Source organism: Trifolium pratense, linkage group LG6, assembly GCF_020283565.1.
Source record: "Trifolium pratense cultivar HEN17-A07 linkage group LG6, ARS_RC_1.1, whole genome shotgun sequence".
Taxonomy (NCBI): domain Eukaryota; kingdom Viridiplantae; phylum Streptophyta; class Magnoliopsida; order Fabales; family Fabaceae; genus Trifolium; species Trifolium pratense.
Genome location: NC_060064.1, coordinates 28976034 through 28999158, shown reverse-complemented (window position 1 = coordinate 28999158; position 23125 = coordinate 28976034). Strand labels below are relative to the sequence as shown.

The window sequence follows — 23125 nt, the reverse complement described above, 5'->3', positions numbered from 1 at the left end:
GTAGATGCTTTAAGGTTTTCTTTCTCTTTGGTTTTACTGATATGCTTCAACTTAAATTAGTATTACGCGATCAAGAATTCATATCCACTGTTTATTTTCATTTCAATTTGAATTATTGGATTGCAAAGAATTGTTTATTCCTAATTCATTAAGTTGTCGACTTTTTATTTTGTGCTAAATTGGGAATCGGACCAATTGATTAAGGATTTCTGGTAATATAACAAACCGGAAAAGTAAACATTAATGTTGGGGTGTAAAATATCTACACCGGAAAACTTAAAGGGTCATGTTAACATGTGCACCAATGGCACATGTTAAGCTATCTAAAAGTAGAAATATAGCATTTAATGATACAAAATATTTAATGTTTTTGAGAGTTGAATTCACAAACTTAACATTTAATGTTTACCACATTTATCTTCTTAACATGTGCATTTGATGCACATGTTAACATTCTCCAAACTTAAAATATATGTTCCGTATGTTTTTTTCAAAATTTTCTCTCTCTTCTTCTCTTTAGTGTACCGGAACTGTTTTAAAAAAATTGTGAAAAAAGTTGATGGCACAAGTGTGTTATGTCTGGGAGCTCTGAAGAAGCATCCATGGCAGAAACAATGTTGTTGTTTGGATGAGAGCAAAAACGGGGTCTATTTGTTGTCTGTGTTTGTTTTGTTTGCGGTCAAAAGTGTCTAGAAAAATTTTACCTGACATTTTTTTCTAAAGTGTTTAGGTAACAAAAATTATGAAAAAATTTTACATACTTGCACACTTTTTTTCAAAGTGTTCAGGTAACAAAAAAAAAATAAAAAAATTTTATATACCTGAACATTTTTTCCAAAGTGTTACAGTAATAAAAAAAATTTCTTCAAAATTTTAGTTTATATATGAGGGCAAATTCGTCCATTCAAAATTAAATTAATATTGAGGTAGATAGACAATTGTTGGGGTAGAAAAAAAAAATTCAATTTCTTTTCGGGCCACCTAACCTTCGTGCCCGTGCCTGGAATCGCCAAAATTATTATGCTCGAGTCCTAGGATTCGACCATTGAAAAAAATCCATATTTTGAAAACACAGGTTCGTGGCGTTGAACTCAAACAAAAGTCTATGAGGTTTCACATTCTAGAATTCAAACGTGATTGGTAGTCGGAGTTTTGAACGGTGGTCATAGTTAATAGTCTTGGACAATGGCCTATTCTTATTGACAACTAGAGAGGCTAGGCTATGCAATTCACTCCGGCCAATAGTATACCTAGCTAGCTAGCTAAAGTCTATAAAATGAAACATTTTTCTCTTTTCTCTTTTCTCAATTATTTTCTTTTATCATTGATTATTACAAAATATATTGTCTAAACGGTCGTATAAAACAATCATTTTTTTGTATAGGCAATTGTTTTATTTTTAGACTAAATATAGCAACAACCTCATATCACACCTTATATCATTTATAAAAGCAATGACCATCGCAGAATGTTAGTTGTAGATACCAATACAATAAAAATTATCATCATCGAGAACATCATATCTCTATTTATTCACCGGAACCTGCATACTTGTACATCATTTCATTCATTTCCAGAAAGGTGGGTGGACGACCAAAACGTTGAATGAATTCAAGGTGAAGTGTTCCGGCAGATTTCAAACCTCCAGAGTGTACTCATACACAATTGGCTTCATCAGTATTTCTGTTGTTTTTGTTCTTCTTGGAAATGATAGACGTGTCAAAAGTATCGAAGAAATTGATGGATCAGTCGAAGAAGTTGAGGGATCACTAAGTAACTACTTGTGGCTTACATCAGTATACATGGATGCTTGTCATACATTAATTTTCATTTCTATATAGGGTTTATCTTACTTGTTAAGTATATTTTCAGGTCAACATTTGGGATGTTCCGAAAACATTCAAGATATTGATGTAAAAGGTAACAACTTGCAGCTTACATCAGTGTACAAGGATGCTTGTCGACATTTTGCCTTATAATTTTCCTCTTCTCATCTGAGGCATAAGAGAGGGTATGAATTACCAGCGAGCCAGAGTAGTGGTTTTGATGGATCCTTTGCGACCTTTTTTCTTGCTTCAGAAAGTAAGGTCGATAGACGTTTGGTAGTTTTTTTGTTGAATATTGCCTCAATAGTCGTTGTGTGATGATTTAGCCAGATTACTTGTGACTACGAAAAATAAAGAAACATTGTTAATAAATTAATAAATATAATATAAAAATTATTTTCTAACTTACCATACTTGGTGTGGTTAATGTCTTTTTAGATGACCGGGAGAGAAAATTTGTTCGCAGATGCAGGAATGACATTCATCTTATGGCTAAAATTGTTAGATGAATTTATTTTCGACTTGACATAACTTGATTCAATTGTGATTATCTCCGGCCCAATTTTATGTTTTTGATCAGGCTGAGCTTTAGGTAAAATTCTCATCCAAAACTTATTTTCTTGGATTACATAACTTAGGGTTGTTGGTTTGACAAATCCAAAAGACTTGGAAACACACACTCCTTCAGTTAGTTTCATATCATAGTTAGACTTGTGATACATGACCATAACGTTATTTTTTTTGGACCCCTAATCCACCCAAATTTGTGTTTCATAAATCCGGTTTTCCATTTTTTGTAAAAATTTATAGGAATGTCAACATTTGCCTAAATATCATGAACAAAACTTAAATGAAAATGTTTTTGACTAATGATCTGAAAACCTAAAAATTTATAAATTCAAAGACAGTATTGTATACCATATTTTGATCAATGAAAGTATGAAAATAGTTGCGATATTTTACAATTTCCTAAGGTGTTGGTAATCGGTAATCTGAAAACATTAAAATTCCTAAGAATTTACCATTGATAGAGTAACCAAAATATATAATAATTATACAAATTCTTCTATTTATAATAATCATATTATAATTTTAGTAAAACATTTTATATATGTTATGTGGTGACAGTTTAGATAAAAATAAGGCTTAAATATGTCATCAGTCCCTGTAGTTACACTCACTTTTGGTATTAGTCCCTGTACTTTAATTTGTTGGCTTTTGATCCCTGCAATTTGAAAATTGTTTGCTTTTGGTCCCTCCGTTACTTAAATGTTAAAAAAAATGGGTATAAACTAACGGAGTGCCACGTGGCACAATCAATGTAAGCCATGTGGCACAACAAAAAGACTTACTTTTATGATTTATATATTTTTTTTATAACTTTTACCACTATTATTATTTAATATTTATATATTATTTTTATTAATTAAATTAAAAAATATAAGGCTAAGGGAAGAAGCAGAATCACGGCAAGAACACCTCCGGTTAAGATCCTGTCCACAACCAGTAGCCTCACCTGAACCAGAACCGCCGCTGGTTTCCACGATCACCGGAAGATTGTAACCGTCAATGAGACTAATCTGGTAGTAACCGGGGAAGCCTCTTCAGTTGCGGTTGATTTCGACGGAACTGCAGTCGCCGGTTGAGCATGTTTCGTGCCGGAATCGTCGAATTTACAACTGGTTCTTCCCCAGAATCAACGGGACCAACTGTTTGGTGCTTGGAACGTTTGTGTTGTTCCTTTTTTGAGTTCGAATCTGGTTGTTCGAAGATCGATTTTCGTAAAATTTCTGCCCATACTTGGTCGCATTTGTTCATGAATGTGAATGTTGTTGATAAAAATGAAGAAGAACAAGAACACGAATGAGTTGTGATGGTTGTTGTCTCACGAAGAAGAAGAGCAGCATAACTTAATCCCTCTTTTTATGCAATTTTTGTTACTTTTTAATTATTTATTTCTATTAATAAAATACTAATATTAAATCCCCATTTATTTATTTTTTCTTCAAAATATAAATCATAAAAGTGAGTCTTTTTACTGTGCCACGTGGCTTACATTGATTGGGCCACGTGGCACTCCGTTAGTTTATACCCATTTTTTTTAACGTTTAAGTAACGGAGGGACCAAAAGCAAATAATTTTCAAATTGCAAGGATCAAAAGCCAACAAATTAAAGTATAGGGACCAATACCAAAAGTGAGGGTAACTGTAGTAATAAAATTGAAACATTTTCACTCACCTTACGAGTATTAATCAAAGAAATCACAGCCGGTTGAAATGTCAATGTAGATCCAAAGACCAAGTGCATTGTAGATACCGATGCAACAAAATTTATCATCGAGAATATCATATCTTTAACAGTTAAAGAGAAACTGCGCATCAAATTGTTACCTAAAAGTGGACATTGCAGATCAAAATATAGCAATATTAAAACACACAAAAAAAAAAGGTAATTCATGTAACAACAATATAGAAACTCTATTTTAGAGAGTTCACAGTATGAACATGAACAATAAATATCACTTACCTAAATAGAAACATGGTGGAACAAGATTCAGAGTTGTATAAGTTGTGAATATTTTGAAGGGAAAATTGGGCATGTAAAGAAAGTTGTCTATTGGATGAAGAATGAGCGTTGTATAAGTTGCTTTATAAAGACAAATTATTAGACAAGACAAATGTAAAGAGAATTAAAATAGGAGTAAATATTGTTAGCGTGTGTTGGGAAAGGGTTCTAAACTCAAAGTCTCAGAGCATCCTATGCTTCTGAACAAACACATTATCAGTGACTTGACAACTCTAATAAATTAGTCTAGCTACTGAGAAAGCTGAGTAATGTTTCTGATTTGTTAAATCACTTTGTGTTTGCGTAGCTGTATAAAGAAAATTGTGACAGTGAAGTTTTTGTTTAGTCACGAGGCAAATAGTAATACTAGTAGTAAACATTAGGGGTGGACAAGACCCGAAAAACCGGCACAGCCCACTGAAAACCGCAAAAAAAACCAATCTGGGTCGGATCTGGACGGTTTTCTGGACCCGCGGGTATGTTTTACGGGTTCTTGTGACTACATGTGGTCGGGTCCGGTTCAATAAATCTGAATCACGGATACCCGAACCAAACCGGAATAGACATATAAAAATAATATTTTAATACTATTGAACAACAAACGCAGCGTTTTATCCTATTTTCTAGGGTTAGATCAAACATACTTCCTTCTCTCTCTCATTCAGTCGTTTCTTCTTTCACTCTCACCATTAACACACAAAATTTGAACCCTAATCTAATGGCGTTTTCGCCGCCGCTGCTACCTCCACCACCGTAAATCTTCTCTTAGAAATATGGTTTGTTTCTTCTCTGTTTTCGTTCCTCAACTCTTCTCTCTTTTTCGTTTTAAGATTTTACTACTCTTTAACAATTTTCTTTTTGCTTTTCTATCATGTTATGCACAAGAAGAAAGATATATTGCTGCCTATGGTTTAGGATTTTCAATTAAAGATAATGCTCTGGTTAATTTATTTTTCCATCCATATTCTTCTTCTCTTGTTTTTCTGTTTTTCAGTTTCCTATTCTAGTTAGGGTTTTTCATGTTACTATTTGACTAACATTTTTTTTTTCGAGTTAGGTTTTGAGAATCTTCCATCTATCAGATGCATTTTCCGGATCTGTGAGACTTGAGAGCTAGACCCTTTAAATCCTTTGATTTTATTCTAGATCTGTGAGATTTGAGAGGTAGACCCTTTAAATCCTTTGATCATATTGCTATTTGACTAAGATAATTTATTTATTTTATTAGTTAAGGTGTAGGGTTTGATAATCTTATATCCTCTTTGCATTTTATAGATCTGTGGTGATATTTGAGAGGTAAGCATTGTAAACACCATTTGCATTTTCTGGTTAATTTAAAATCTATTCTATGATTTTGTTATTTTTATTTTGAATTTAATGTTCTTTATAATTTGTTCTGTTTTATTAATCAAGCTCCTGATTTCTATATTTTTTTATTTTTTTTTAAATGAAAATTGATGAAAATAACCTTCACAGGGCTGGAAAAATTGTGGTTCAATTGAATGGTAGATTGAATAAGTGCGGTGTTATTAGTCCTCGTTTCGATATCCGCGTCAAAGGGGTTGAAGGATGGACTGCAAGGTTGCTTCCCTCAAGACAGTTTGGATATATTGTCTGGACAACCTCTGCTGGTATCATGGATCATGAAGAGGCAAGGAGAAAGAATGTTGGTGGTAAAGTGTTGGGTTTTTTCTACTAGGCTATGAAGATGGCACCCTATTTCAGATTTTGATGAGCTCATAAGTTTTTGAGTGTTAGAGATTTTTTCTTCTTTTGCATGGTTATATATTATAATCTGGCTTTTACTTAGGACCTTATGTTTTTAATTTGTATTATGCTAAGTTGAATTTTGCGTAAAAAAAAGAAATTGATGAAAATAACCTGTCCAATGCATAGATTTCTATATTCTATTTTGCCACTTGATATACTTGGTATTTTCCTAAGGCTAGTTGTTTTGGTTATCTTTTTCAGGTTATTGGAAATACTCACAAGCCAATTATTAAGTTCATGGATCCAAGATCGAAGAACTATTGAATTGTTAACTAGTTTTAGTATGATATGTAGGGGTGTTTAATCTAGATTCAGTTTGAAATTAGACATTAAGGCATTGATAGTTAGTTTAATTTTTTTTTACTGTATTAGAATTTCAATGTATGTAATTTAGGCCTATTAAAATTTAAATGCATGTGATTTTAGTTATTTAAATTTTAATATTTGATATGAGTCATTCTGATTTGGGCCTATGAAAATTTCAAAACCAAGTTGTGAATGTGTATATATATAAAAACAACCCAATTTAAATATTTGGACCTCTGTAAAATAAGAAATCTAGTAAAAGGTAATACGATTTCAAAAAAAAAAGCAAAAATATGTTATTGGGCCTTACAAAGTGACCAGCCCAATAACTCGAACAACCCATTCGAACTAACCCGTAACCTGCTTAAACCCAACCCGTCCAAACCGTTAGTAGATTTTGGGTTGATATGGTCCCGTGGATTCCACCCGTGGATTGGGCCGGTTTGAGGTTTTGGGCCCATACCGACCCAAACCGGCCCGTTGTCCACCCCTAGTAAACATGAATGGACTTTGATTTGATGTGAAAAGAAGAAATTGTTTGAGTTTCAAGGCAGATATTACTCTTATCAAGGACATGAACGGTGTGATTATTTTGAATGTCATTATAAGAGTATTTTAATTTCAAACCACTTTAGACTATCTACTATGGAAAAAAATTTCACATTCACTTTTTTTCACTTTTTATATTTGATATCATTTTTTCTCTCTTCCATCTAATAATTCAACTTTTATTCACTACAATGTTTTGTTTAATAAAATTCAACACCCTACTCCACCATTTTTATTTCATATACTTATTTTCTTTTATGTTTTTATTTTTGTGATTATATATTAATAACAATTATCGATTGAAATAAAATTAAAATAATTAAGAGTTAAATAATTTTTCTTTTTTTAATAATGTATTTGAATTTATTGTTTTAATTTTATATTCTTAATTAATTTTTTTTTTTGCAAGTAATAAAGACGAGATATAGAGATTGTCGTTATTAAAACAAATAAAATTACAAAAACTTAAAATGCAATGCAATACACTAAGCATACAATACACCTAAAATGAAACACATATAAAACTTAATTAGTACAATATACTCAACTCGCAAACAACTTATTTAATCACGAAACATTCCGAACTTTGATCATATGTCTTTGACTAGATCTGCATGCAATTCGTGATGTACATTTGAATCACGCATTGCAGATCTAACACGGACATGATTCACAAATGCAGGTAGCACCTCGGTCGAAAATGGCTCCGTTGTACTAGACCCACTTGCCTCAAATTGATCATAATATGTCCAATGTTGAGCATATGTATCTTGTTCATCCTCAACAATCATATTATGCAATAGAAAAATCTCGGTCGAAATCTATAGTTGTTGGGATTTGGGTAGTTGAAAGGGTAATCAGTAGAATTTTGGGTGTTAAAAGAGTTATTGTTGAGATCCATTTCACTAAAACGATGTTTCGAGCTACAAACAAGAGTTCATTGAAGGCTAAATAGAAAAATTAGAGGGAATTTTTTTTTTTTTTTTTCTGTGTCCAAATCAAATGAATCAATACTCTATTTATAGAGAGAAAAAAATGATGAATTTTGGTGAAAAAAATTAAAAAAAAAATTAATTTACTACGAAATAATTGACCCCAAATAATAAGGATGAGATCAAAATCTAAAAATTTCAACAACCAATAATATAATATGTTGTCAAGTGGAGGATGGCTACTTACTCCCTCCCCGCCACTTCTCTTCTCAACGGGTTGAAGAAATTCAATACCAATTAACACACATGTGTTTCAACTTCTCATTCAACTATATCATTGTAACTATTTTGAATTTATCATTCAACATGTCCATTGCAAGTAGTCTTATAAGGTGAATTTGGGTCGTGTTCATAAATGAACATGGTTATTTTTATTTAAATTTTTAAGAGTATTAAATGAAAATAATCATGTATAATGTGTTTTTTTTATCTGTGTGATTTTTTTAAAGTATTCCTTATAAAAAAGACCGAATGTAATATATTTGAAAAAAAATAATAAATGTGTCTTGGAATTTGAAAATGACTTATATTTAGGAACAAATTTTTTCTTTCAGACAGTGTTTATAATTTGGGATTGAAGGAGTACTTTTTAAAAATAACAAAATTACACCTTTTTGTCTTTGTAGAGAGGCTGAATGAGCGAGAGATGAGTGAGGGGAGTATGATCTAATGCAACATGCTAAAGGAAGCACTAAGCTACAAGCCAAAACAGCTCCTGAACCTTGATCTAATGCAACATGCTAAAGGAAGCACTAGGCCTCAACATCCTGCTCCTCATGGTGTTTCACGATCAGTATTGGAAATGAACGGAGAAGTGGTGGAACGTGCGGAACCACATATTGGATCACTCCAGTGCGGCACGAAGCCGCTGACGTCGAGTCGGCTCCTATGCCGCTAAGCTATGCCCTGCTTGGTCAGCCAGTGAATCTACACCTAGTGCAAACCAATACAAGATAATAATAATGGACAAGCAGAATTTCCCACGCATCACACCAGATCTCCAATCTCAAAAGTCTCAATATCGCATGTATTATTAAGATCTCTCAGCACTGACTACTTACAGATAGGCTGAAGGCGCGAACAGAACCGAACAAAACAGTAGACAAAGCAAACTCCTAATGCAGCCGCAATGCCTCCCACAACACGATCAATTTTAATACCGTACAAGACAAAAATCGTAGACATCAAGAGATGAGTGAGGGAAGTATAATTGTGTGAGTGAGTTTTTAATAATTTACCATTTCGTTTATATACAAAAAACAAAAAAGAAAATACAAACTAAAACCATATTATTTAAATTGTAAATAACATCGAAATACTTATATGACGAGACACAATAAAGTGAGTAATATATTGTTGACCCAAAAAAATCTATAAAATAAACAAATTATAAAAAATAACCCAAGATCTTAGGCTACCCTGGATTCAGTCTCGCGATCATCATGTGCCCTTCAACATCAAAACACTAGGGTTACAGTGCCAATTCACAATCTTTGTTATAGAGCAGACATTATAGTTAGAGAGCTATTTTTGCCACCTACTGTACTAGCGCGCCCTATTTTTACACATCCGCGTCTTAAGTAGCGGATGCGTAAAAATAGAGCGTTTTGGGAAAAAAAAACCGTCCGCTACTTAAGTCGTGGATAGTATTTAAGTAACCAATAGGGCGGCAAAAGTAACTCCCTTATAGTTATTTTGCTAGTTATTTACGAGTAATTTTCTAAAATAAAATTGGTGCCCAAAATTAGGAGACCCTCTGCTATGGGCCTGCAACCTGCACAGCCTCTAGGCCTTCCATTGCTCTACTAGGTTGAGGACTAATTGAATTGGAAAACTTCTCAATCCATCGCAACTTTTCTTGTTTACCCCAAAAAAATTTGGAAAATATTTTTTGAATTTTTTATAGTGTAAATTTTACACTAGAAAAACACTTCAGAACGTATTTTCCAATTTTTTTTGCGCGCTAGGGGGTGAACGAAAAATATTGTGGTGGGTTGAGAAGTTTTTATTGAATTGAAGTTGGAATGTTTCTCTTTTTCATTGCTTGTTCGAAACAAAACAAAACAAAAAAAAAATCTCTTTTTCATGTTCTTCATCAAGCTAATTTTTAGCTAAAAAGGACTCTCACATTGTGGTAGACTTCGAAAAACACATTCCGAAGTTTTTATACAAGGACAAAAATGAAAAATCAGGGTAGAAAAAAAAGGTGTGGGAAAAGAAAAATTCAAATAAATAAATGAACGAATAATTACATTAACATTATTTGGATTTGAGGCCTATATATAATAAACAAATGATTATTTAGAGGCCTAGTGAGCTTAAAAAGAATTAGTTTCTTTGTGAGGCCTAAAGCAAGGACTTGAATTGTCTTATGCTTGGGCCGTCCCTTATATATAGAAAATGAAATAAGTGAAGCACTCACATTATATATACAAGGTTTATTAATACCGATGCAGTTTAAATTCAAGGCATGTTGTCAGCACTGTTTATCAAATTGCAGATATCAGAACATTCCACCAAACTGCACATAAGGAATATGGAATGAATGTAAGCATCAATCGAGAGGATAATTTGGTACTTGGACAATTTTATGATCTGGTGATTAAGCAATAACCATATTATAGCAAAAAGTCGAAGACATTTACCAGTATTGACGAGTTCGAAAACCTTGCTTAAAAACAACCAACGGTCTGAAAAACAATAAGGCCGTCAGTCGCGAATATCCTGAGTGCTACATTAGAACATCCACAATGTATGCTACTTAAAATTTAATGATGTAGAATTATCGGTGAGACTATTTAACATATCTTTGTATGGAGCAGATTTTTTGACTTTTGCGTAGGAAAGACAATGTACCTTCCACTGCTTGCGCGCCATTAGATCAATCCAACCCTCAATAATTTCCCACGTCCCCTTCTTTGTCCAAAACATTTGGAGACCACTAAGACTATGTCTCACAACGAATCTATTGTCCAAAATTTTACAATCATATCTTCTAAAAATGGGTTGTTTAATAAACTTACAAATTCAACATGAACACTCAATTGCAAAAGAAATACACTAAAAAATTACAACCCCGGGTGACAACACCTTAAAAATACCATCTCTAATCCTTAATATTAAAAAAAATAAAATTTAAGCTAAATATATTAGTTGTTTAATAAATTTTAAAAACAAAGTTTTTACCGGAGTAACCGTGTAAAATTTCTTATAAATGCATATACTTGCCTTTTTCGGGCAAAAGTCAAGGAATCCGCTTCCATTGTTTTTTTATATGTTGGATGAGAAGTACTAACAATACACTCTCTTAACGCACATATTTCAACACATTTTTGTTTATTGGTTAAAATTTAAATGAGTTTCATAAAATTTATATGACCCCACATTTTTTTATAGGACCTTATGAATATAAACCAATAAAAAATAGTGTGTTAAAATGTATGTGTTAAAAAATATGTTTCTGGTTCCATAAGCATAGCTCAATTGATTGGGGCATTGCATGAAAAATGCAGTGTTCGGGGTTCGAATCCCGGTACTCCCACTATTTCAGTAAGTTTCCAACATTATTCATTTTGGATTGAAATTGAAGTGATCGAGTGCTAATTAAATTAAGAATACCATTGTGGATGGTACTAATTACTTATTAATTATCATATATTCATAACTAAACTATAGTTTTTTTTTTTTGACAGTATAACTAAACTATATATAGTTAATATTATGTACCTTATGACATTAAAAGGGCCTTCACCAGGAGAACCTTCACCACCTCTAATACAAGTAGTGACACATTTACCTGTACATGATTCTGCTTTCCTTGACTTAGGTTTCTGTATTTTAGCTTTCTTGCAATCTTGTTGAGTTTTGCATTCACCAGATAGAGTTTGAGGTATGTTGGAAAGAGTCTCAAATTCCTCAGCTCTTGCAATTGAAGCTATTACTACAGCAGTTGTGAGAAAGGTAGCAAGTGTTAGACTGGAGTTGTAGCATACTCTTTTGATACTCTCACTATGATGAGATTTGCAAGTGATGATTAAGCTTCTTCTACTCAATTGATGATGATGATGATGATGGTTTTCAACATGTAGAAAATTAGGCACAGAGGATCCATAGTGTGGCAATAAACTTGGGCCACAAAATAACATTATCTTTCTATATTTGAAAATCTCATCCACTTTCTTTCTTTATTTATTTATCCTCTTTTGCTTTTGTTCTATAAGATAATGTTTAGTTGACACTTTTTTTTTTTGGACTTAAAGCTAATGTTTAGTTGACACTTCTCTAGCCATACACTTGTTTTACACAGCTGACGTGGCCAATTTAGTGGATTTTAAAAAATAAAATAAAGACGTAACTGCTCCCCACTACATTTAAGTTTTATATTCCAACGGTCCCTTTTTATGCGTGATTGAATCTCCTCCTTCACTTTCTTCTCCGTCTCTTTTCATCCTCTCTATCTTTCTCTTAATTTCAATCTTTTTCTTCAATAAAAAGTTTTAAAATAATAATAAGAGAGAGTGAGATTAAGAGAGAGATAGAGAGGTTGGAGAGAGATTGAGAGGAGAGTGAAGGAGAGGATCCAAATCCTTTTTATACTCCTTCTGTCTGGATAATACTTTTTAAAAAAAATTTATCATCAATGAATATCTGTTAATATTCGCGGATACCTCAAAATCCGCGAATTATCCGTTTAGTGGATATCCACACGGATATGGAACGGATATTGATATTATATTTATCTAACGAGGCTAACATGGATATCATACTATCCGCCCCCATGAATATCCATTTACATTCCTAACTGTCATAGAATCACATGCTTTGAATTATAATTGATTGGTCTGATATGACCGTTGATAAAACATTACTTGTGTTTGATCATTCCTAAGCGGCATATGCTTCTGCGATTTCCCTTCTTCTTTTTTGTCTTGAAGCCTAATGGCTATAAATTCACCTCTTTAGGTGAATAAGTAGGAGATCCCGGGTTTGAACCTCGGTCTTGCATATAGAATGCAATATCTTTTTTTTTTATCGAGAATGAAAGGTTATAAAATAATAAAAATTTGTTAAAAATGTAAGAATAAATTATTTTGATTCGTAAATTTATACTTGACCTCCTTACTAAGGTGCTAAAGGGACAAATTAACACATTGTTATGCTTAAGAGACATATTAATTTTATAAAAAAAAATGGAAGTTTTTTTTTCAACTATGTAACTATTAAAAACTATTGAATTGATGTAAGGAGAACATACATGAGCTTTATAAATAAATCAACAAGTGATAAAATAAAATACTATCTTTTTTTTTACAATAAAATTTTCCTTTTTTTTTTACAACATAATAAAATTCTATTTGATACATGCAAAAATTAGAAAATATGGATAAAATTTTTAAGTTTGTTAATGTTATGATAATCATTTTTTCCCTATTTCTTGCTTCAACACGAATTTCCCATGGTAAACCGTTTTTAAATCTCCCTTTCAAATTTCCTTCTTTTCTTCTTATACAATATTTTATTCCATTTTAATAACATTGTTTTTTCTCTTTTTACATTACAGCTGACATTCCCATTCCATGTAAAACTGATCGTGATTGTCCGGTACCTACCATCTCCCCATTCCGCCGTCCTAAAAGAATGAGATGCCGTAAAGGTTATTGTATAGGATAATAACTATAAAGATCGAAAGATTATATGATTGTCAGGTCCAAAAAAAATATACAAACGCACTACAAGAATACTCCATGAGTTCTCATTTTATGGGCCCATAAAATGAATTTTCTTTTAACTTTTCTAATTTCACGTAGCTTATTAGTTTTGTATTTTAAGATGACGCAAGTGAAATAAAGCATGAAAAATATTATCAACAATTTCTTCTTCTATACATATCTTAATTTTAAGATATCATCACGGTCTCCATTCAAGTTAAAATTTAGTTTTTATGTTTTTTTTTTTTTAACAACAATGGATAAATTAAATATATACACTATTCAACTCTCACCCTCCATTTTGTTATTCATTTTAAGAAAGAAAGAAATAAAAGATTTTAAATTCGATCAACACTATTCAACTCTCACCCTCCACTTTGTTGTGTTTCCTCGGTTCACGTTCATTTATATATTTATGGGGCTACCTTAGGGTGTCACAAATAATATTATTCTTATTTTGTGATTTTCATTTTTTTTAATTTATCATGTAGCCTAATGGCCAGAAATTTACCTCTTGAGGTGAATAAGTGAGAAATTTTAGGTTTGTTACAAAAGAGAGGGGGATTTCAGGTTTAAACCCGGACCCTACATAAAAAATACAATATATCTTTTCTATCATGAAAGACTATAAAGTAATGAAAATATGTTAAAAAATTAAGAATGAATTATGTTGATTAGTAAATTTTTACTTGACCTCCTTACTAAGGTGCTAAAGGGGCAAATTAACACATTGTTGTACTTAAGAGACATCTAATAATTATAAAAAAAAAAAAAATTGAAAGTTTTTTTTCAACTCTGTAAGTATTGAAAACTATTGAATTGATGTAAGGAGAACATGAGCTTTATAAATAAATCAAAAGTTAAAAATAAAATTCTATTTGATACGTGCAAAAAGTGAAAAACATGAATACAATTTTCAAGTTTGTTAATGTTATGATAATCATTCTTTCCCTATTTCTTGCTTCAACACGAGTTTCACATGGTAAACCGTTTTTATCTCCTTTTCAAATTTCCTTCTTTACTACTTATACAATATTTTATTCCATTTTAATGGCTTTGTTTTTTCTCTTTTTACATTAAAGCTGTCATTCCATGTAAAACTGATTATGATTGTCCGCTAATTAAAATCGGCCGATACAAGCATTTAACAAGAATGACGTGCCGTAAAGGTGTTTGTGTAAATATATAACAATAATTATAAAGCTCCAAAGATTATATAATTGTCATATCCAAAAGAATACACAAACGCACAACAAGAATACTCCATCAATTGCAGAGAGTTTCTTAACAATAGTAATCCATATATTACAAGTTAATCGATATATTCATTTTTATTTTGATAAAAATAATGGATACTTGATTTTAATTTATATGTTTTTGTACTTAATCCCAATTGGTAATCTCCCATCGATAACAACGAATCATACCTTCAATATATATGATTCATCCTAATTCCTTGAGATGGAAGGCATAGACAAGAGTAATATGTAGGTTTATGCCATTTGCTTTCAAACTATTTTGTAATCGATCGGCTATCTCTTATCTCTTATATTATAAACTTGTTAGTGAGAATGTGTGTATACAATAATCTTACCCTAGAATTATTAGTAATTATTCAAGACTATTGATTACAATTAATATTAAGAGTTAAGATATGGATTAAGATTAAGTTTAAAAATTTACTCTTAAGGTCAACGGATCTTTCCTCATAATTTAATGCTTAAAATCTCAAATTGTCTTAAATTTATATTTTTAATGAAAAATGTGATGTATGGTTGTATTCAATTGAGATTTCATGGAATTTTAAAAGACTTTTTAAAAATAGAAAAGTCTTGTGGTATTCAATTAAGATTTTTATAAAATATAAATATGTCATGTCGTATTCAATTAAGACAATCACGATTTTTTTTAAGGCAATGAAATCTGTTGTAATTCAATTGAAATTTCCTGTCATTTATAAAATATCTATTGGTATTCAAAAGTCTATGAATTTTAATGGATTCTTTAATGAAATGGATTTTGCATGACTTTTTAGTTAAAAATATAAATATCAAACTCTTCCAACAATCTCACTTAAAACCCTGGGATTGTTCATACACTCATCAAGACTCTTTTTCTTTCGGCGTCACACTGAAATGCTATGTTGTTCTCTTGAAACAAGATTCCATGTTTGATTTTAGCAAATTATTTTCCTCAGCAAAGATTATGCTCTCATAAAAACGAGATCATGCTCTCGTAAATTTTTTGGTACATACATATACTTTCCAAGGACAATAGACGGTGTTTGTGAATGACAATTGCTATATTGTTCATACATATACTTTTCAATCAATTTTACATTATTTGTTTTGAACGGCAATTGATTATATGAAAATCGATTTTAACTTGATTCATTGTTTTTTTCTATATTATATTCATATTTATGAATCCAATAATTCTGCAACTAATTGCAAACAAAAACATAATAAAATAATTCTGCATTTTTTATTACGATTCATGGTTGTTTTTTTGGTTAAAATTGGTTCATTGATTTTATTGGTTATATTGATCCGATGATTTTTTTAAGGAATGATTCATTTTCATTGATTATTGATTGATTCATTATTATTTTAGAAGAAATTTGTATCGAATTTATTAAATCATTAAAGTATTTTGAAATCTTAAAAGTCTGTGTTATAAATCTCACAAATTCTTGTGTTAAGAATCTTGATTGTAAAAAGTCTTTTAAAATAGTCAACGGAAATCTCACAAAATCAATACAATCTCGCAAAGTCTTTTAAAATCTTCAAGATTTTTTTTGCCAAAATAATCTTGTGAAACCCTTAAATTTGTTTTAAAGTTATGTAAGATTTGTGGAGTATACTACAAATTTCGGACAACATCTCTCCTTATCAAACCAGTATGACTAATATATATACCACAATGTTTAACCCACAAATCATTCATGCCTAGAAAACGTTTAGCCCAAAAAAGGTTAGACTTACTTTCAAGAGCACTAATAATATTATCATCATCATTGTTCTCAGGTAAGACCCATTCCTTTTTACTCCAAACACGAGAAGCATAAGGCCAAGTAGTTTTATCGACACGTGAATCGAAGAGGTTACAATAGTAAGCGCCGTCGAATTTCTTGAGAGTGGTGAGGTCGTGTTGAACGTCGAGGAGGTCGCCGGATTGAGATTGGACTTCGTCGAGGTAGTAGTATTCGACATTTCGGTGGAACAAGAGCTGAGAGACGTAAATGTAGGATTCTATTTTTTAATTTTTTTTTATTAAAAATGAAAATGTAATTTTAAATTAAAAAGTTGAATGAAAATGTTAATTATAATATCCAGATTAGCAAAGTCATCGTCCGCTAAATAATTAGAAATTAGACATGTCAGAAAGATTTTACCTCATGGATTCTTTTAAAAGTTTTGAGATTTTGCAGGGATATAAATAAATAAATAAAATTCACTTCATGGTCTTTTTTTGTGAAAACAATTTTTTTATTTTATTTTACGGTGATCAAAATCAAAAGTGACATTTTTTTTTGACGATATATATTTGTAGGGACCAAAAACAATACAGATGCCTACACATAATATATATAGGGACGAATCCAGAAATTATTTACACGGGGGGCCTAATTTCTTTTTTTAATAATAAATAATAGAGTTAAATATATTTTTTGTTCTTATAAAATAACAAGTTTTTATGTTTAGTCTTATTAAATTTTAACTGAAAACATCCTCTAAAATCTTGTAGTTTGATAAGAATAGTCCCTATTTTTAAATATTTTTACAAAAAATTGTCTCTTAATTTTATAAAGACAAAAAATATATTTAACTCAAAATTATAAGATATAAAATCACAATAATTTATTTAGAAGCACCCAACACAAAAGTGTGTAAATTAATAGGTGTCATTAGCAACTCATATATGCATAGGGAGGGGGTTGGAGCCCCTGCTTGCCCCGCGGGTCCGTCCCTGAACATATACACATAAAATATAAATGTCAATTATCTATAAAAGAATCCATGAGACCAGACATTAGCAAGATCCTTAGTTTAACACCCCGTTCTAATGTTGAAGAATTCTTCTTTTCGGTGATGATTTCCATTGGCACATGTTCACAAAAGTTTATGCAATATAATAAGATTTGTCCCTAGGGTTTTCAAACATTTCATTTTGAGCAATTAATAAAGTATGTCATCTCAATTTTGGGAAAATTAATTAAATGCTCTTAATCTCATTTTTCACTTCCAAGAATATGTTCCCATGAACTGGATTTACCATATCCTAAGATCTAGTTTACGAAAGTTCGTGAGGTTTTTGGGCCAATAAAAATAAGAAAGTCCAAAAAGATAATTTTTTATTGGCTTAAATACAGTTTTACTCCCTCTCTTTTGATTAAATCGGAATTTTTCTCCATATTTTAAAACGCGGACTTTTACCCCCCTGTTTTATAATTTTTTGGATTTTGCCCCCCTAAAATTCTGTTTTCGAGTCACAACTTAAAAGCTTCCAACACAACTCAATTTGGATCAATAATTCACCAAATGTATACTGAAATGACCGTAACCGAGTTATCTTTCCACAGAATCAAACCCCACTAAATTTGGAGTAACAAAAAGAGATTAATTACCGTTTTAGTGAAGATATGTCCCCCAAATTCTGAACAAAATCTGCTTTCGAGTCACAACTTCAAAAGTCATTGCCTTGGTTCTGTGGTTATTGTGCCATGTGATTGTGCTTATCCCATTTTAATGGGCCTTCATGTGTGTTAGGCTTTCGGATGATCTGGAACACTTTATTTAAGTTATTTATGGTTTATCCTCATCTTCAATATGTTGATTTTAGTTATATATTTTGAAAAGGAACTTAAACTTCTTTTTCTATTCATTTTAAGAAAGAAAACATTTTAAAATCGATCAACACAATTCAACTCCTCCCTTCTCCCTCCCTCCTGATAAAGAACTAAATTTCATTATTTTAAAAAAGAAAGAAATCAAAGATTTTAAAATCGATCAGCACTATTCAACCCTCACCCTCCACTTTGTTGTGTTTCCTCCGCTCACCTTCATTTATATATTTATGGGGCTAGCTTAGTGTAACGCCCGGGTCTGACGAGGGCGGGGAGTGGTTGTCGGTGCATGAGACATGACAATTAGCGGCTCCTGGCAGCTTCTAGGCAAAAAACGAATCACATCGAAATGAGAGGGATCCTGAGGCTGTGCGGGTTTGAGATTGCATGGTGGAAGGAAGACTTATAAGGATTGATGGGTACTACCTATACCTACAAGATGCATCTTCTTTTCGGTAGCTCATTCGATAAGAACTCCACAGTTAAGCGTGTTTGACTTGGAGTAGTCTTTGGATGGGTGACCTTCTGGGAAGTTTTCCCGGAAAGCGTGCGAGTGAGGACAAAGCACGCTGGAAAGACTCGTGTTGGTTTGTGGGGTCAGTCGGTTATCCTGAAAGTAGTTTGGGATGTTACAAATGGTATCAGAGCAGTGTAACGCCCGGGTCTGACGAGGGCGGGGAGTGGTTGTCGGTGCATGAGGCATGACAATTAGCGGCTCCTGGCAGCTTCTAGGCAAAAAACGAATCACATCGGAATGAGAGGGATCCTGAGGCTGTGCGGGTTTGAGACTGCATGGTGGAAGGAAGGCTTATAAGGATTGATGGGTACTACCTATACCAACAAGATCCATCTTCTTTTCGGTAGCTCATTCGATAAGAACTCCACAGTTAAGCGTGCTTGATTTGGAGTAGTCTTTGGATGGGTGACCTTATGGGAAGTTTTCCCGGAAAGCGTGCGAGTGAGGACAAAGCACGCTGGAAAGACTCGTGTTGGTTTGTGGGGTCAGTCGCTTATCCTGAAAGTTGTTTGAGATGTTACACTTAGGGTGTCACAAATAATATTATTCTTATTTTGTGATTTTCACTTTTTTTTTAATTTATCATGTAGCCTAATGGCAAGAAATTCACCTCTCGAGGTCAATAAGTGAGAGATTTTAGGTTTGTCACAAAAGAGAGGGGGATTTCGGGTTCAAACCCCGACCCTAATATAAAATACAATATCTCTTTTCTATCATGAAAGGCTATAAAGTAATGAAAATTTGTTAAAAAATTAAGAATGAATTATGTTGATTAGTAAATTTTTACTTGACCTCCTTACTAAGGTGCTAAAGGGACAAATTAACACGTTGTTGTACTTAACAGACATCTAATAATAATTATAAAAAAAAAATTGAAAGTTTTTTTACAACTCTGTAAATATTGAAAACTATTGAATTATAAAATAATGAAAATTTGTTAAAAAAATTAAGATTGAATTATTTTGATTTGTAAATTTTTACTTAACCTCCTTACTAAAGGTGGTAAAGGGGCAAGTTAACACATTATTGTACTTAAGAGATGTTTAATATTATTAAAAAAATAAAAAATTAAATGTCTTTTTTATAACACTGTAAGTATTAAAAACAATTTATTTGATGTAAGGATAGCATGAGCTATATAAATAAATCAAAAAGTAGTAAAATAAAATTCTATTTGATACATGCAAAAAGTGGAAAACATGGATAAATTTTCAAGTTTTTTAATGTTATTATGTGGGAGATTCGGAGTTTGAACTCCGACCTACATATAAAATGCAATATCCATTTTCTATCACGAGAATGATAATAAAATAATGAAAATTTGTTAAATAAATTATGAATGGATTATTTTGATTTGTAAATTTTTATTTGATGACCTCCTTATTAAAGGTGCTAAAGGGACAAATTAACAAATTATTGTACTTAAGAGACGTCTAATAATTTTTTTAAAAAATAAAACCTCAGCTATATAAATAAATCAAAAAGTAATAAAATCAAATTCTATGTGATACATGCAAAAAGTGGAAAACATGGATAAAATTTTCAAGTTTGTTAATGTTATGATAATCATTCTTTCCCTATTTCTTGCTTCAACACGAGTTTCACCTGGTAAACCGTTTTTATCTCCTTTTCAAATTTCCTTCTTTACTGATTATACAATATTTTATTCCATTTTAATGGCTTTGTTTTTTCTCTTTTTACATTACAGCTGCCATTCCATGTAAAACTGATTATGATTGTCCGCGAACTAAATTCGGCCGGTACAAGCATTTTAGAAGAATGACGTGCCGTAAAGGTTTTTGTATATAAATATATAACAATAATTATAAAGCTCCAAAGATTATATAATTGTCATATCCAAAAGAATACACAAACGCACAACAAGAATACTCCATCAATTGCAGAGAGTTTCTTAACAATAGTAATCCATATATTACAAGTTAATCGATATATTCATTTTTATTTTGATAAAAATAATGGATACTTGATTTTAATTTATATGTTTTTGTACTTAATCCCAATTGGTAATCTCCCATCGATAACAACGAATCATACCTTCAATATATATGATTCATCCTAATTCCTTGAGATGGAAGGCATAGACAAGAGTAATATGTAGGTTTATGCCATTTGCTTTCAAACTATTTTGTAATCGATCGGCTATCTCTTATCTCTTATATTATAAACTTGTTAGTGAGAATGTGTGTATACAATAATCTTACCCTAGAATTATTAGTAATTATTCAAGACTATTGATTACAATTAATATTAAGAGTTAAGATATGGATTAAGATTAAGTTTAAAAATTTACTCTTAAGGTCAACGGATCTTTCCTCATAATTTAATGCTTAAAATCTCAAATTGTCTTAAATTTATATTTTTAATGAAAAATGTGATGTATGGTTGTATTCAATTGAGATTTCATGGGATTTTAAAAGACTTTTTAAAAATAGAAAAGTCTTGTGGTATTCAATTAAGATTTTTATAAAATATAAATATGTCATGTCGTATTCAATTAAGACAATCACGATTTTTTTTAAGGCAATGAAATATGTTGGTATTCAATTGAAATTTCTTGTCATTTATAAAATATCTATTGGTATTCAAAAGTCTATGAATTTTAATGGATTCTTTAATGAAATAGATTTTGCATGACTTTTTAGTTGAAAATATAAATATCAAACTCTTCCAACAATCTCACTTAAAACCGTGGGATTGTTCATACACTAATCAAGACTCTTTTTCTTTCTGCGTCACACTGAAATGCTATGTTCTTCTCTTGAAACAAGATTCCATGTTTGATTTTAGCAAATGCTATGTTCTTCTCTTGAAACAAGATTCCATGTTTATTTTAGCAAATTATTTTCCTCAGCAAAGATTATGCTCTCATAAAAACGAGATCATGCTCTCGTAAATTTTTTGGTACATACATATACTTTCCAAGGACAATAGACGGTGTTTGTGAATGACAATTGCTATATTGTTCATACATATACTTTTCAATCAATTTTACATTATTTGTTTTGAATGGCAATTGATTATATGAAAATCGATTTTAACTTGATTCATTGTTTTTTTCTCTATTATACTCATATTTATGAATCCAATAATTATGCAACTAATTGCAAACAAAAACATAATAAAATAATTCTGCATTTTTTATTACGATTCATGGTTGTATTTTTGGTTAAAATTGGTTCATTGATTTTATTGGTTATATTGATCCGTTGATTTTTTTAAGGAATGATTCATTTTCATTGATTATTGATTGATTCATTAATTTTAGAAGAAATTTGTATCGAATTTATTAAATCATTAAAGTATTTTGAAATCTTAAAAGTCTGTGTTATAAATCTCACAAATTCTTGTGTTAAGAATCTTGATTGTAAAAAGTCTTTTAAAATAGTCAACGAAAATCTCACAAAATCAATACAATCTCGCAAAGTCTTTTAAAATCTTCAAGATTTTTTTTGCCAAAATAATCTTGTGAAACCCTTAAATTTGTTTTAAAGTTATGTAAGATTTGTGGAGTATACTACAAATTTCGGACAACATCTCTCCTTATCAAACCAGTATGACTAATATATATACCACAATGTTTAACCCACAAATCATTCATGCCTAGAAAACGTTTAGCCCAAAAAAGGTTAGAATTACTTTCAAGAGCACTAATAATATTATCATCATCATTGTTCTCAGGTAAGACCCATTCCTTTTTACTCCAAACACGAGAACCATAAGGCCAAGTAGTTTTATCGACACGTGAATCGAAGAGGTTACAATAGTAAGCGCCGTCGAATTTCTTGAGAGTGGTGAGGTCGTGTTGAACGTCGAGGAGGTCGCCGGATTGAGATTGGACTTCGTCGAGGTAGTAGTATTCGACATTTCGGTGGAACAAGAGCTGAGAGACGTAAATGTGGGATTCTATTTTTTAATTTTTTTTTATTAAAAATGAAAATGTAATTTCAAATAAAAAAGTTGAATGAAAATGTTAATTATAATATCCAGATCAGCAAAGTCATCGTCCGCCAAATAATTAGAAATT

At 31.3% G+C, this 23125-nt stretch overlaps 2 protein-coding genes and 4 long non-coding RNA genes across 9 annotated transcripts; 3 read left to right on the top strand and 3 right to left on the bottom strand.

Annotated features, from left to right (window-relative positions):
* Window positions 1-1346: 1346 nt before the first annotated feature.
* Window positions 1347-4700, bottom strand: LOC123888859. Its single transcript, XM_045938041.1, has 3 exons — window positions 4354-4700; window positions 4066-4217; window positions 1347-2167 (listed from the first exon to the last, which is right to left on the bottom strand). Exons 1-3 carry the CDS (start codon window positions 4424-4426, stop codon window positions 1991-1993), a joined length of 402 nt encoding a protein of 133 aa, XP_045793997.1. The 5' UTR covers window positions 4427-4700; the 3' UTR covers window positions 1347-1990.
* Window positions 4701-5006: 306 nt separating this feature from the next.
* Window positions 5007-6605, top strand: LOC123888858. 4 transcript variants are annotated; one of them, XR_006802319.1, is made up of 3 exons: window positions 5007-5556; window positions 5869-6065; window positions 6364-6605. It is a non-coding gene; the product is annotated as an uncharacterized LOC123888858 (long non-coding RNA). The 4 variants fall into 4 exon arrangements; XR_006802317.1 differs by lacking the exon at window positions 6364-6605 and adding an exon at window positions 5668-5688 and having other exon boundaries at window positions 5869-6209; XR_006802316.1 differs by lacking the exon at window positions 6364-6605 and having other exon boundaries at window positions 5869-6209.
* A 3613-nt stretch (window positions 6606-10218) lies between these two features.
* Window positions 10219-13176, bottom strand: LOC123888854. The gene is made up of 3 exons (XM_045938039.1): window positions 11736-13176; window positions 10655-10699; window positions 10219-10530 (listed from the first exon to the last, which is right to left on the bottom strand). The coding sequence occupies exons 1-3, from the start codon at window positions 12152-12154 to the stop codon at window positions 10473-10475; spliced, it is 522 nt and encodes a 173-aa protein (XP_045793995.1). The 5' UTR covers window positions 12155-13176; the 3' UTR covers window positions 10219-10472.
* Window positions 13177-13310: 134 nt separating this feature from the next.
* On the top strand, window positions 13311-13879 carry LOC123888855. Its single transcript, XR_006802313.1, has 2 exons — window positions 13311-13467; window positions 13570-13879. It is a non-coding gene; the product is annotated as an uncharacterized LOC123888855 (long non-coding RNA).
* A 3714-nt stretch (window positions 13880-17593) lies between these two features.
* LOC123888857 lies at window positions 17594-19854 on the bottom strand. Its single transcript, XR_006802315.1, has 2 exons — window positions 18345-19854; window positions 17594-17686 (listed from the first exon to the last, which is right to left on the bottom strand). It is a non-coding gene; the product is annotated as an uncharacterized LOC123888857 (long non-coding RNA).
* A 416-nt stretch (window positions 19855-20270) lies between these two features.
* LOC123888856 lies at window positions 20271-21142 on the top strand. The gene is made up of 2 exons (XR_006802314.1): window positions 20271-20688; window positions 20789-21142. It is a non-coding gene; the product is annotated as an uncharacterized LOC123888856 (long non-coding RNA).
* The last annotated feature ends 1983 nt before the right edge of the window (window positions 21143-23125 follow it).